The sequence below is a fragment of the Oreochromis niloticus genome, linkage group LG6, assembly GCF_001858045.2.
Source record: "Oreochromis niloticus isolate F11D_XX linkage group LG6, O_niloticus_UMD_NMBU, whole genome shotgun sequence".
Classification (NCBI taxonomy): Eukaryota; Metazoa; Chordata; class Actinopteri; order Cichliformes; family Cichlidae; genus Oreochromis; species Oreochromis niloticus.
The window spans coordinates 2021337-2035639 of record NC_031971.2 but is presented as its reverse complement, the minus strand read 5'-3'; the positions used below and the strand labels follow the sequence as shown (position 1 = coordinate 2035639).

Sequence of the window (14303 nt, the reverse complement as noted above, 5' to 3'; positions counted from 1 at the left end):
GCAACATCTCTAAAATTAGAAATATCCTGTATCAGAGTGATGCTGAAAAACTAGTTCATGCATTTATTACTTCCAGGCTGGACTACTGTAATTCTTTATTATCAGGATGTCCTAAAAACTTGCTCAAAAGCCTTCAGCTGATCCAAAATGCTGCAGCAAGGGTACTGAAAGGGACTAGAAAGAGAGAGCATATTTCTCCTGTTTTGGCTTCCCTTCATTGGCTTCCTGTTAAATCCAGAATTGAATTCAAAATCCTGCTCCTCACATACAAGGTCTTAAATAATCAGGCCCCATCTTATCTTAATGACCTTGTAGTACCATATCACCCTATTAGAGCACTTCGCTCTTGCACTGCAGGCCTACTTGTTGTTCCTAGAGTATTTAAAAGTAGAATGGGAGGCAGAGCCTTCAGTTTTCAGGCCCCTCTTCTGTGGAACCAGCTTCCAGTTTGGATTCGGGAGACAGACACTATCTCTACTTTCAAGATTAGGCTTAAAACTTTCCTTTTTGCTAAAGCATATAGTTAGGGCTGGACCAGGTGACCCTGAATCCTCCCTTAGTTATGCTGCAATAGACGTAGGCTGCCAGGGATTCCCATGATGCATTGAGTTTTTCCCTTCCAGTCACCTTTCTCACTCACTATGTGTTAATAGACCTCTCTGCATCGAATCATATCTGTTATTAATCTCTGTCTCTCTTCCACAGCATGTCTTTCATCCTGTTTTCCTTCTTTCACCCCAACCGGTCGCAGCAGATGGCCGCCCCTCCCTGAGCCTGGTTCTGCCGGAGGTTTCTTCCTGTTAAAAGGGAGTTTTTCCTTCCCACTGTCGCCAAAGTGCTTGCTCATAGGGGGTCGTATGATTGTTGGGTTTTTTTCTCTGAATGTATTATTGTAGGGTCTGCCTTAAAATATAAAGCCCCTTGACTGTTGTTGTGATTTGGCGCTGTATAAATAAAATTGAATTGAATTGAAAATGAAAAGCATGTTAGCCGGTCAAGTTGAATGCTGCTGTTGGGAATGGGATTGTTAAGCCAAGCTTCCACAAAGGCAGAGACATAACACTCCCTCACTGACTTTTGGATCGAAGTAAGCGTACACGATCCAACTTGTTGTCCAGGGAGCGCACGTTGGACAGTACTATGGTGGGTATAGCGGGTTTATGTGGATTAGCTGCTAGCCTACCCCTCTTCTGTTTCCTCCCACACCACCTGAGACGTTTCCACTGTGGGCGAGATCTAGTAGCAGGGGTTGCTGATGGTAGATGCCTCCAAAGCAGTCCGCAGTTCCTCAGTGTAATTCATAGCTCTTCCATGTCTGAAAGGTTTTCAGATTTGCTTTTCTTGATTTTTAGCAGGAGCTCACAACTGTATGAGCGTTTTTGTGAAAAACAAGAAAAGAGCATAACAAAGATGGGAACAGTGTTCTGTCGGGACAGAGAGCAGCCGCTGCGTTTGTCCACACCGCCATCTTGGAAAGACGATGAAATAAATCATTCCTCTGCAGATGATCAGTTAGTTGTTTTACAACTACTCTTTCAGAATTTTTTTAAATAAAGGGAAGTTGGAGATTGACCTATAACTAGCTAAGGTAAAGTAGCTGTAGCTGCACATGCACTGATTGGAGGAATTATATTCTTAAACTTATTTTCAGCATTTTCAGAAAGAGATGGGAGGAAGACAGGACAAAAGGTATATATAATATAGAGTTTATATTGGTTAAACCTATACCTGATTATATTTTGATCAGTATTAAACAATTAATTGTGATCTGAAAAATCACATGTAAATTATAATTCTGTGTTTAACAATTATAACATCCCACCCACTAAACATTGGACGTCAGACGGAGACCATCTCTATATTGGGTCCCTCAGTCCATGACCAATTCTGGATATCTATATGACGTCCAAACAAGTTTCACAATTTGGACACCTAAACATGACCCAACTTGGATGATATTATGTTGATCAACATTTGAACTTTGGATTGGGTAATATTTTTGGACATCATGTTGACGTCTATGACAGTTGCAGGAAATTTAAATGATTAATAAATGTAATTTTTTTTAATTTACAAATATTAACATTGTTTTTGTCAACATGATACAAATGAATATGGATTATGTATAAACAAACATGATTTATTATGTGTTAGCCTATTGATTTCTTCACTACACATGGGTAATTGTTTTGTTATTTTGCATTTTTCTGTTTTTCTTTAACTGGTTTATTTATTTTAGTTTATCAACTTATTTGTTTGTAACAAGGTTAAAAATGTCATTTATTAAAATCTGTAGGAATATTAAAAACGAAAAAAATTGAAATTCCCTTTGCTCGTTTAAATTTGTGAAGCAAAGTGTATTTGCATTATATATAGTTAATTTTTAAAGTTGAGAGAAGCTGGGAGAAGTTGCGATGGAAAGTACGAGAGGTTTGTGGTTTTTCTGCTGGTTTATAAAAACAATCTCTAAAATGAGTCAAAGTTTGACTTTGAAAAGACATCCACAACAACCACACTTGGACTATAAATAGCCCGTGCACAGTGGCCGTACCCCTGACAACAATATACGTTTAGCAGAGTTTGAAAAAAAGATGTTGCCTGGTGTTATAAAACAACCCCTTCAGTGGACCAAATTTGGAAAATGATTTATGAAAGACACCACTCCGACATTACTTTGCACAATGGGATACTTAATAACAATTCTCTCGTTCAGATTAATGTATAATGATGATGCATTTCTTACCTTTCCATCTTCCTGCAGCCACACAGCTCGATCATGTACACTGACACAAAATCCAGACATTTTTTCTCAACAGATGATTGGAACTGGAATTTTAATTTTCTTCTCTTAAGTGTAATTGGTTATAGCTCATTATACCTAGCCTCTTATACTGTTTTATGCAGCGTATAGAAACTTAGCACTGTCTATATCATATCAGATCTAAAGCCCTCAAGCTTTTAATTGGACAGAAGCACTTCTTTATTTTAATTTTTGTGTTGCTTTGTTTTAGAATTTTTTTTATTTTACTTGTTATTGTGAGCCAGAGAATTTCCACTCCTATTGTAACGACTGTGCTTATTAATGTGCCCTGATTTAAAAAACTGTTCTTCAATGTGATTAAATATAAGTGTTTAGTGTTTATTTAGGATGAAGGCATAGGGACACTTAATGAGTCTAAAATATTCTTCTCAGGTCCTGTGAACTCACTGTTTAATTTTTACAATCTTTCTCTTCTTCTCTCTTTCCCAGTTTGTTCCCAGTTCTCTCGGGGTGTCTATGCCATTTTTGGCTTCTATGACAAGAAATCGGTCAACACCATCACATCCTTTTGTGAGACACTTCATGTCTCCTTCATTACACCTTCTTTCCCAGCAGAAGGAATGAATCAGTTTGTTCTCCAAATGAGGCCGGACATCAAGGGGCCACTAGTTTCATTAGTGGAGTACTACAAATGGGAAAAGTTTGCCTATCTGTATGACAGTGATCGAGGTAAGGAAATTTCCACCATTTATCTCATAAATATTGCTGGTGCTTAATTTTGGGGATAAGATACTGAAATAATTGTAAATATAGAAAATGTTAATCAAATGCAGAAACTTGCTACAGTCATAGAAAGCACAGCAAGATAGAGAAATATGCATCATATGCATAGAAAAGAATGAGATATAGATTTGTTCTACAAATGTATAAGTTAATGAATTATTAATTATTAATAAAGAGACTCTGTGTGTGTAGGTCTTTCGACTCTTCAGGTAATACTGGACACTGCAGCAGAGAAAAAATGGGTCGTCACTGCAATAAATGTAGGAAACCTGAAAGATGAGAGAAAGGATGAAGCCTACCGGTCCCTGTTTCAGGTACTGGTATTCTACACTTATATTGGAATGCAAGAGAGAGATGGAGAAAATCAAATTCTAGACACAAATTTTAAATTTTGGTCATAACAGCTTTTTCATCAGTTTAGGCTGCTAACCAGCATTTTCAACAGTTTCTTCTGTTATCTTATTTCTTCTTTGGCAAGTACATGCACTGCAGTTGGTCTGATGTGAAAATCCTGACTATGTCATAGTAATTTAGCAAATGACACAGTCCAAAATATTTAAGTTATTTTGGTTAGATGAAAACAAACATGCTTCTCTTTCCTTTCTTTTCTCTCTTCAAATGATTTGGGGAATTGTTCCAAGAATTTAGTCTTTTTATTTTTTGTTTACAGTTCAGTGGATAAATGTTGAAATAACTCCATATGGTGTTTTCAGTTATTTTATTTGAACCATGTTCACAATTCTCAAACATGTATTTTTACAAAACACGTCTTTTTCTCACCAGTACTCAGTCCAACTATTTGACATTAAAAAAATGGTCACATTAATCCAGCTTTATGAAAACATTTGATCAATATCTAAAAAGCAAAATGTCCTCATGTAGTGCTGAGCATCTGAGCATTTTATTTCCTATGGTTTTCTACGCAAGTGCTTACTAACATTCACACGCCGATGAATGCATCAGAAAGCAACTTGTAGTTAGTATGTCACCCAAGGATATTTGGCACGCAGACTGGAGCAGCCAGGGATCAAAACACCAACCTTCTTATTAGTAGATGGCCTGGGCTTCCTTCTGAGCTACAGCCACCTCTTCCCCTTGGTGAAGGACCCTCCATTCATCACATACAACCCTCTTCTGGAATGACGATTTTTTTCAGAAAAAATTATTGTGTACAATAAATACTAGCGGAAGCAGTCCAAAAGGAATTCCACGAAGGAAAGGTAACAGAATCTAGGAGTTCAGGAAAAACATGAAAGTCGGTTATCAGAAGGTAACAGAATTTAAAATGGATTAAACACTCAGAGAAGCCAAACAGCACTGTTGCCTCACAGCAAGAAGGTCCTGAGTTCAATTCCACCATTAGGCCAGGGTTTTTCTGTGTGGAATGTTCTCCCCATGTCTCCGTGGGTTCTCTCCAGGTACTCCGGCTTCCTCCCACAGTCCAAAGACATGCAATTAGTGGGGACAGGTTGATTGGAAACTCTAAATTGCCCAAAGGGGAGTTAATGTGAGTGTGAATGGTTGTCTGTCTCTGTGTGTTAGCCCTGCGACAGACTGGTGACCTGTCCAGGCTGTGCCCTGCCTCTCACCCTAAGACAGCTGTGATGGCCTTACCTGTGGTTTCCCTACTGTGTTGTTTTCTTTTTGGTTGTTTTTTTTTCTCTCAGCAGATGATCAAGCAGATATTCAGTGTCTTTTCTCTCGCTATCCCTCTTTTCCACTATTTTTCTTCCCCTCTCCTTCATTTAACTCTTTTCCCAACCTCTCTTTCTTTCTCTTTCCTGTCCCCTGGTGCTGTCCATTCTGATTGTAATACAGTGTTCCCTTGTTTATAGTGGGAGTTACTTTCTAAAAACAACCCGCGGTAGGTGAAATCCGCGAAGTAGCCAACTTTATTTTTTACAGTTATTATAGATGTTTTAAGGCTGTAAAACCCCTCACTACACACTTTATACACTTTTCTCAGATAGGCATGAACAATTTGACGCTTTTCTCTCTTGTTTAAACACTCTCAAAGTTCAAGCCTTCGTAGAAAAATAAGTCCAGTATTATAGAATGAAACCAAATACACCTGCAGGTATCTTTGACGGTGCAAAATGTTTCGTCGACATTGTTGTGTTTGTTGGGGAGAAAACTTACAAACATACAGTACAGCACTTCAGAGTCACACTGGTAGTGATCGAAGATTTAGGTAAATATGACAAGGTGAACGCATTCTGTACTGTACAGGAAACACAGCACGCGATTGATTGACAGTGGTCTACAGCCTATCAGGATGCAGAACACAATGTGCTGTAAAAACAAACAAACACACAAAACAAAACAAAAGCATGCAAAATTGCACAAAAAAAACAGCGAGGTCGCAAAAGCGAGGGACCACTGTAACTCATGCTGAAAAAATAAAATAAAAAGTAACAATAAAAATCATTATTATTAATAATACTAATACTACTACTAATAATAAAATATGACAATTAAGTGGACCAGTACAGCAATGGTCTACTTGGGAAAACAAATCTATTGGGCATTTTTCTTTGCCTTTCAGATAATAATTCTAATCACTGATTGACAGAACATAAAAACTCCCAAAACAAAAACATGCTTTTGTGCACTTATTCTAAAGTTAGCCTAGCACATTCCCACTCCCACCACATACTGACACAGTAGCTAGTGCCTATGGGTCCTGACCAATACTTGGTCTGTGATGTCTTGGGAAAGACAAAGGGCTTTGTCAGCTGTACAGTGTACTCAGCATTGTAGAGTATATTTTTTTTCTTTGATGTTATCTATTGTTTTTACATATGCTTGTTTTAAATACTCTAAAATAAGCTTAATTCGATTTTAGTTTTCAGGATTTTGTAGCTAGTTATAATAAATATCTTTGTCTACCCTATGGTGTCAAGCAGTATGTGGCAGCACTGCACCTCAGGAAGATACAATTTGATCTTGTACTGTGAGCACACAAATCTTTAAAGACTGTGTAATAATGTTGCATGCTTGTTGTCTTTTGTTTTTTTTGTTTTAAGGACCTGGAGATCCGTAAGGAACGGCGCATCATACTGGACTGTGAACAAGATAAAGTGAAAGACATCATGGAGCAGGTTGATTTTTATCTTGTTACTGCTACTACCAGTATGAGCAATATTTTCTCTCCATCAAAAATTAAGCTGCTTCTACAGATCCATTCATTACTGGGTCATTCCTTAAAAAACAGTGAATGTCTCTCATCCAACCGACTCAGGGTCAACTGATAATATTTCTATGTGTGTTTGTCTGTGTAAAATAAGTCATGAAACTATGCAAAACATACTATTGGAGACTTTTTTTGTTCAGTAAAAAACCAACAGTATCGTGGTTATCCTGGATGGTTTTTGGGTGTGATACCAGACCAGACAAGAACTAGTCATGATTGTGTCTGTGTCATTTTAATTTTCTTAAATAACAATTAAATGAACGAACTATACTTGTTTTGAAATCGTTCAAATTCTATTCTGGCAGAGTTAATTTCCTCTTCGGTAAGTACTTTTGGCCTGTTTCCATCATCAGATGGCGAACAAATGGCGAAATGATGTGTACTTAGTATCCAGGATTTGTCTTTTCTACATGGTTAGCAAAATGATATCGTGCAGACCTTTCACTGTTCACATGCAGCTGGCTGCTACATAATTATTAGTGTTAACTTACGCTGTAATGATGGTAATCTAGGAAATAGTTGGATTTTTTTTCTCAGCTTGGTTTGATTGGCTGGAGCAAAAATATGATGGTCTAGGTTCCTTAGACCGTGTTGTTTCCTAAAATTATAACCCTGTCTGAAAAGCTTTATGGTGCTAGCTCATTATAATACTTTTTTTTTTTAACTTTGTCTGTAACACTCTAATCCATACATGCAAAGAAATCAAATCATAGATGTCCATAAATTATGTGTAATAATAAGAAATGACACAGATAGAAAATCATGACATCAGCTGAAATCCCCACCTAATGGCATTACTTACAGAAAAATTTCTAAACAACTAAAGGTCCCAGTGACCACTTTTGGAGAGTTGTCTAAGAGCCAAGAAGCAGTTGTTGAGGAGAGCTACAGAAAGACTTGAAATCAGCAGTTACAGTTGTTTAAAAGAAAACAAAAAGTAGTGCACTCAACCACCATGGCCTGTATGCACGCTCTTGTTCAAGTATTAATTGCTGAAGATAAAAACATGTTGAAGCACACTTAAAGGTTCTGAACAACATTTAAGCAAGCCTGTGAAATACTGGGAGTACAGTCTGGTCAGAAAGAGAAAAATCTGTTGCTAAGAGGGTGATGAAGATGAAACAGGAGTGGATGGATATACAGCATCTGTACTGACAGTGAAATAACTAATAGCTCAGTGTTCCAACATTCGGAAGAAGGAAATGCTCTCACGGCTAGAGATTGACGAGGTACAACACAAATGCTACTGCAAGGAGGAGCCAGGGTGACAGGTCATGGGGGAGGTATCATCACCCCTACTCGTGACTGGGTACCAAGCCCCAAGTGCGATGGAAGAAGGATCATTGAGTGCGAGAGGAACTGATCTGAGTGATAGGATCTTGGCAAAGCTTGAAACCTGGATCCTCTGTAGCCAGTTACCAAGATTACATGAAGTACCCTCAGAAGATCGACTAGATGATGTTAATGCAGCACTACAGACGATACCTACTGCAACCATTACCGAGACTAACCAGCTGCTCTACACTATGGCAGCAGTGATCAGTGAGATGCTTGGCTAAAAGTTGAAGAACGATAAGGAGCAGTAGCCTCTATGGAGAAGGAGAGTAGAGGCCAAACTAAAGGTAGCATGGAGGGAGAGTAGCCAACTGCCAGAGCTGCAGGAAGGTGCAACAAAGGAAGGTGGCTAAGAAATACAGTAAGCTTTCCATTACTGAGGCCTTGGAAACTTCCAAGCAAAGACTCACAGCCTTAGCCAGCTGCATCAAGAAGTATAGCAGACATAGAAGGCAGGAGAATAAACCAGCTGTTCTCCACTGAACCATCCAAGGTGTACTGTCAGTGGCAGGGGAACAATCTTTAAGGCTGGAGATGGAGCAATACTGGAAAAGCATATGAGAGATGGATGCAACCCAAAACGGCAATGCTCAGTGGCTAGTGGATCTAAGAGCAGACCACAACAACCTCTCTGAACAAAGTCCAGTAACTGTCACAGTGACAGATATCCAAGAAAGGGTCTCCAGTATGAAGAGTTGGACAGCAGGCCTACTGGCTGAAGAAGCTGACTGCACTCCATGAACGTCTGGCAGTACAAATGAACCAGCTGCTAATTGATGAGAGACATCCAGAATGGTTAACTGAAGGCCAGACAGTCCTATCCCCAGGGACCCCCAAAAGTGACCAGTCCCATCCAACTACCGGCCAATAACCTGCCACATGCAAGCTCGTGTCGGGCATCATGGCGGGTAAGATGAACATGCATGGGCTCAATACATGAGTGGGGCACAGAAAGGAATTGACAAGAATACCAGAGGTGCAAAATATCAGCTACTGGCAGACAGAACAGTCACCCAAGAATGCAAGGCCAGACTGACCAACCTCTGCACTGCCTGGATTGATTGCAAGAAGGCCTATGACTCGATATCTCACACCTGGATCCTCGAACGCCTAGAACTGTACAAGATCAACAACATCCTAAGAGCCCTCATCAGTAACTTAGGTGTACAACACTAGAGGCCAACTTCAAGCCAATAGCACAAGTTACCATCAAGTGCGGGGTCTACCAAGGAGATGCTCTGTCCCCACTGCTGTTCTGCATAGGCCTAAATCCCCTAGGTGAGATCATTAACAAGACTTGCTACGGATACCGACTATCGAATGGAACAGTTGTCAGCCACCTCCTGTACATGGATGACATGAAGTTGTATGCCAAGAGTGAACGAGACGTCGATTCACTGATCCACACCACCAGGATATATAGCAATGATATCGGAATGTCATTCGGACTGGAGAAGTGTAGTCAGATGGTAACAAAGAGAGGGAACGTAGTCAGAACCGAGGGGATTGAACTACCAGAAGGCAACATTGCAGACATTGAGGACAGCTACAAGTACCTCGGGATCCCACAGGCAAATGGGAATCAATGAAGGGGCCAGGCAAGTCCTGAGGAGTCAGCTGAACAGTAAGTCCAAGATCCATGCTATCAACACCTACACCCTGCCCGTGATCAGGTACCCTCATCAAAGCCACTGACATGATGACTAGGAAGCTCCTAACCATGCATGAAGGGGCTTCACCCCAAGTCCAGCACCCTGAGGCTGTATGGGAAATGGAAGAAAGGAGGCCGAGGACTGGTGAGTGTCAATATCACAGTCCAGGATGAGACAACAAACATCCACCAATACATCACGAAGATGTCCCCAACCGACCGCGTGTTCAGTGAATACCTCAGGCAGCAGAAACCCAAGAAAGAGGAAGAGGAGAATTCATCATGGAAACATATGCCCTTGCACAGTATGTACCACTGGCAGATAGAAGAAGAGGCTGATATCCAGAAATCCTACCTCTGGCTGGACAAAGCTGGACTGAAAGACAGCACAGAGGTAGGAATCATGGCAGCACAGGAACAAGCTCTGAGCACACGATCCATAGAGGCTGGGATCTACTACATCAGGCAAGACCCCAGGTGCAGGCTGTGTAAAGATGCCCCTGAGACAATCCGGCACATAACAGCAGGGTGCAAGATGCTAGCAGGCACGGCATACATGGAACGCCATAACCAAGTGGCCTGCGTAGTATACATACTCGGCACCGAGTATGGCCTGGATCAGAATCAGATTCAGAATCAGAAAGACTTTATTTATCCCCAAGGGGCAATTAACATACAACAGAGAAGCATGATGTTGAAGATAAGGACAGGGCATAAACACGCAATAAGAGTGAGATAATTTATACACAGAATATACAGTATATAAACAAATTTTGTTTTGAAATTAAAGTGACTGAAAGGTGAATAAATAACTGTAAGTGAGTAAAGTGTCAGCTATGGAACGCCAGGACTGCCATAATGAATTAATTAAATACACCATTAAATAATTAATTAAATGTGTCAATAATTAATTAAAATCGGAAATAATTAATTACATAAAAATGTACGACACATGTAATTAATTAATTATTGACATATTTAATTAATTAATAACACATTTAAATAATTATTGACAGTTTTAATTAATTATTTAATGATTTATTTATTTAATTCATTTTGGCACTTTTGTCCCCTTCATCTCTCTCCTTGAAATAATTTTATCTGTCAGCCTCACCAATCAAACAGAGTGGGCGCGGTTAACGCTGCCCATGCAGCTTCTCTAACATTTGATTGGTTGCCATGCAAAGTAAGTCAAGACAGGTCGATAATCGATTGCTTGTGTGGACTTGGGGCAGCCAGGTATCCCAGAATGAATTCTAAATCACAGGCAGCAATGGTGGTGGTTTTAAAATACCCCGTTTTTCTGTCACCAACTACACTTTTAACAGTGTTTTAGAATGTAGTGGCGTAATCTTCACATGTCTAGTCAGGTTGTCAACATAGAGAACATGTTTGCAAAAGTGCTCAGATGTTTTCAGAGATGTCACTAGCTATGCTAACAGTCAGCTGACTTTGTGTACCGAGCTCACAGCCCCGGTGTTCCAGCTTAACTGTTTTTTTTTTAGTTTGTTTGTTAGTTTTTAACCGGTTTGTTTACATATTCCACTCTCCGTGTCCACATGTTGCATTCGCAGATTCTCATTTTCACCGAACGATCGTCTCTTTCCGCCTGGTCTTGTGTCTCTGTGCTTCTGTAACATAGAGAACGAGCTGACATTTTTCTCACGACACCAGCGATCAGCTCAACAGGTCCTCAGTTTACCTGCATGCATCCTCCTCCTCATCTGTCAGCTGTTTAACACCTGCTGCTAATTCAAGAAACACGCCCACGTTACCTGGTGATAGTCACAGTTTAACTGGGCAGCCGGTGCTCAATATAACGCGATGTCGGCGCATTTTTCTACACAAGATAAGTAAATATAGTTTTTTTTCCCGAGCGCAGAGCTGCTGGAGCTTGTTTCCCTACAGAGCATTTTATAGGCGAACCAGCTTTATCAGCGGCTGATGTCCAATCACCGGCACACAGCTTTGAAACCTCACCTGAGTTTTAGCTCTCAGTGGTTAAACACTGGACTTAATTCACTCAGGTTCTGTCTGTCGGGTCACGTTTACTTCGCTGTTTTATTTACAACTGAGCAAATCGGTTTGAGGTTAAAGTTACGTTTCATAACTGCATAGTTTTACTGAAGTTTAATGGTTCACTGGCACATGTGTTAGACTGAACCATTCGCTTTTCTTTATCTGGTGTGTTTTGGATTTAACAGTGAATTTTGAGATTAAACTGACTTTTAAAATGTTTTTATACAAAGAGGAAAGAGAAGGCGCATTTCCACCGAGAGGAGCAGAGTTTGCAACAGCGTGTTCATCATGAAGACTGCAACCTGTACAGAAATATTACATCATCTGTTTTTTAAAAGTTATTCAACTGTATTCTAAGCACCAGCTGTCTGTTAGAATTTTTAGAGTTTACTTAACTAAAAATAAATGAGGTTAACATATTGTAGCGGGCCAGGGCTGTTCGGGGTTTTGTTCTGACAGTTGTGTTCTGTTGCCATGGTTACAGGTGACGCTCTCTCTGCGGCTGTGTGTTTCCGGGTGAGAGAGCGCCATTTTTTTTTTGTTGTTGTTGCCGCGCTGAGGAGGGAGGTAGTGGCAGTGTTCTCGGCAGAGAAAAATAAACGGGTGCTCCCAAGAAACCTCTGTCTCCTCCGTGTCTGAGCTCGCCACATTGGTGTCAGAAGTGGGATAGCTCACCCTCGCCGGAATGGAGAGAGACACTCAGAGGCTGGAAAAAGCCGTCGAGGAGAGCATTCGCTGCTTGGGAAGTGGGCGATTGAAGAGAGAGCAAGCGAGCGGCCATGTAAGTCCCCCGACGGGTCCTGACGGCGCGAGCGCACCGCGGCAGCGGCCCGTCGCGACCGACGCTGGGACAGTGCTTCATGGGCTGCCTCTGTCGACCGACACGCCGGGCCCCCGACAGTGAGCAGTGATGCCTGCAACGCCAGCTAAGGTACCGAAATACAACGGGCTAACCTCGCTAGAGCCCTACCTCTCACAAGTACGGCTAGCCGCGAGGCATAATGGCTGGAGCGACGAAGAGGCTGCCACACACCTAGCACTAGCATTGGAAGGAGATGCACTGCAGGTACTCCTTGACCTAGCCCCGTCAGAGCAGCATGAGCTCCAGGCCCTCACCATAGCACTCGAGAGGCGATTTGGGCAGCGGCACTCCACTGATCAGAGCAGGGAGCAGCTGACCAACCGGAGCCGTAGGCCGGGGGAGAGCCTGGGCACCTTTGCAGCGGATGTGTTGTTGTATGCTCGTCGTGGCTTCCCAGAGTTCCCAGCAGTAGCCCGTGAGGAGCTTAGCCTGCATGCTTTCCTGCGAGGACTTTTCCCAGAGCAACTACGCCAACACGTCCGCCTGGCCATGCCTCAGACTCTCCGTGAGGCGCTCCTTGAGACTGAAAGGGCCGAGCTTGTGCTCACATCGCGACCTGACCAGCAGTTGCACCCCCCAAACTACCCTCAAATCAGAGCCGCAGATTGCGACAGTGAGGGGGAGGTCGCGGGGATATGCCAGCCACAGCCCTTGGTGCCCTGGAGGTGTCCCCGTCGACCGACCAACCGCTGCTACCGGTGCGATGAGCCTGGCCACGTGGCACGCGATTGCCTGGCGCCCGCCCCAAAGGCCAGAACTATGTGGCCTCAGGGGGATGAGAGGGGGAGCGGTACAGCGAGGGGACCACCGCTCCAGCTTCCTGCCCCCCTCCAAGAACGATGCACGGTGGCGGGCCTAGTCGGGCACCTCAAGGGACTCTACCTGAGCTGCTGTGTTGAGGACCAGCCCTGCCAGGCCCTGGTGGACACGGGGTCCACCATTTCCCTAATACGACCTGGTGTGTTTCCTGGAACATCCGGGCCGCTTGTGATGGGTTGGTCGCCCACCGACACCCAGCTGATGACAGTGACGGGGGAGAGAACTGACATGCGTGGCAGAAACCGTTGCGGATCCGAGTGAAGGATTTGGAGCTGGTGCACGACTTCTGGCTTGCTGACATCCAAGATCAGTGCATCATCGGCCTTGATCTGCTGACCCGCTGGGGGGCCTGCGTTGACACCGCGAAGCTGGCTATCACTCTTGGTACAGAGACTCTGGCCCTCCAGTGCGGTCAAAAGCAGGGAACCAGAGACTGCAGGCAGATCCGGCTGGTTCAGCACACCATCGACACCGGCTCTGCTCAACCCATCTGTCTGCACCCACGCCAGCTGCCCCTCTCGAAACTGCAGGGAGAGCGGGCCCAGGAGGCACAGGGCGTGGCTACTGCTCGGGTCACAGCCGGCGGAGGGGGATGGCTCTCGTTGACCATGCAGCAGCTGAAGCAGGAGCAGGAGGCTGATGCGACGTTGGTTCAGGTGGGGGCCTGGCTGGAGGTAGCACGACGCCCAGGCTGGACAGGGGTGTCAGGACAGGGGCCCGAAGTGAAGGCCTACTACTCCCAGTACAACAATCTGGAGACCCATGGCGGCCTCCTGTACCGGAGATGGCGGCCCTCGGACAGGGCAAGGATCTCCTGCAGTTGTTGGTGCCTCGGTCGCTGCGGTCGCAGGTGCTCGAGCTTGTCCACGGCTCGGTGGGG

At 43.1% G+C, this 14303-nt stretch overlaps 1 protein-coding gene across 6 annotated transcripts in view; it reads left to right on the top strand.

Moving 5' to 3' along the window:
- glur2a (glutamate receptor subunit 2A) overlaps positions 1 to 14303 on the top strand; it is a 123221-nt gene that overhangs the window by 16957 nt on the left and 91961 nt on the right. For all 6 annotated transcript variants that reach the window (XR_003220294.1, XM_005457612.3, XM_005457610.3 and 3 more), the window contains 3 exon segments: positions 3251 to 3490; positions 3737 to 3858; positions 6571 to 6645. Coding sequence is in view for 5 of the 6 variants with exons in the window: in XM_005457612.3 (XP_005457669.1) it covers positions 3251 to 3490; positions 3737 to 3858; positions 6571 to 6645 (437 nt within the window). In the remaining variant the exon portion in view is untranslated.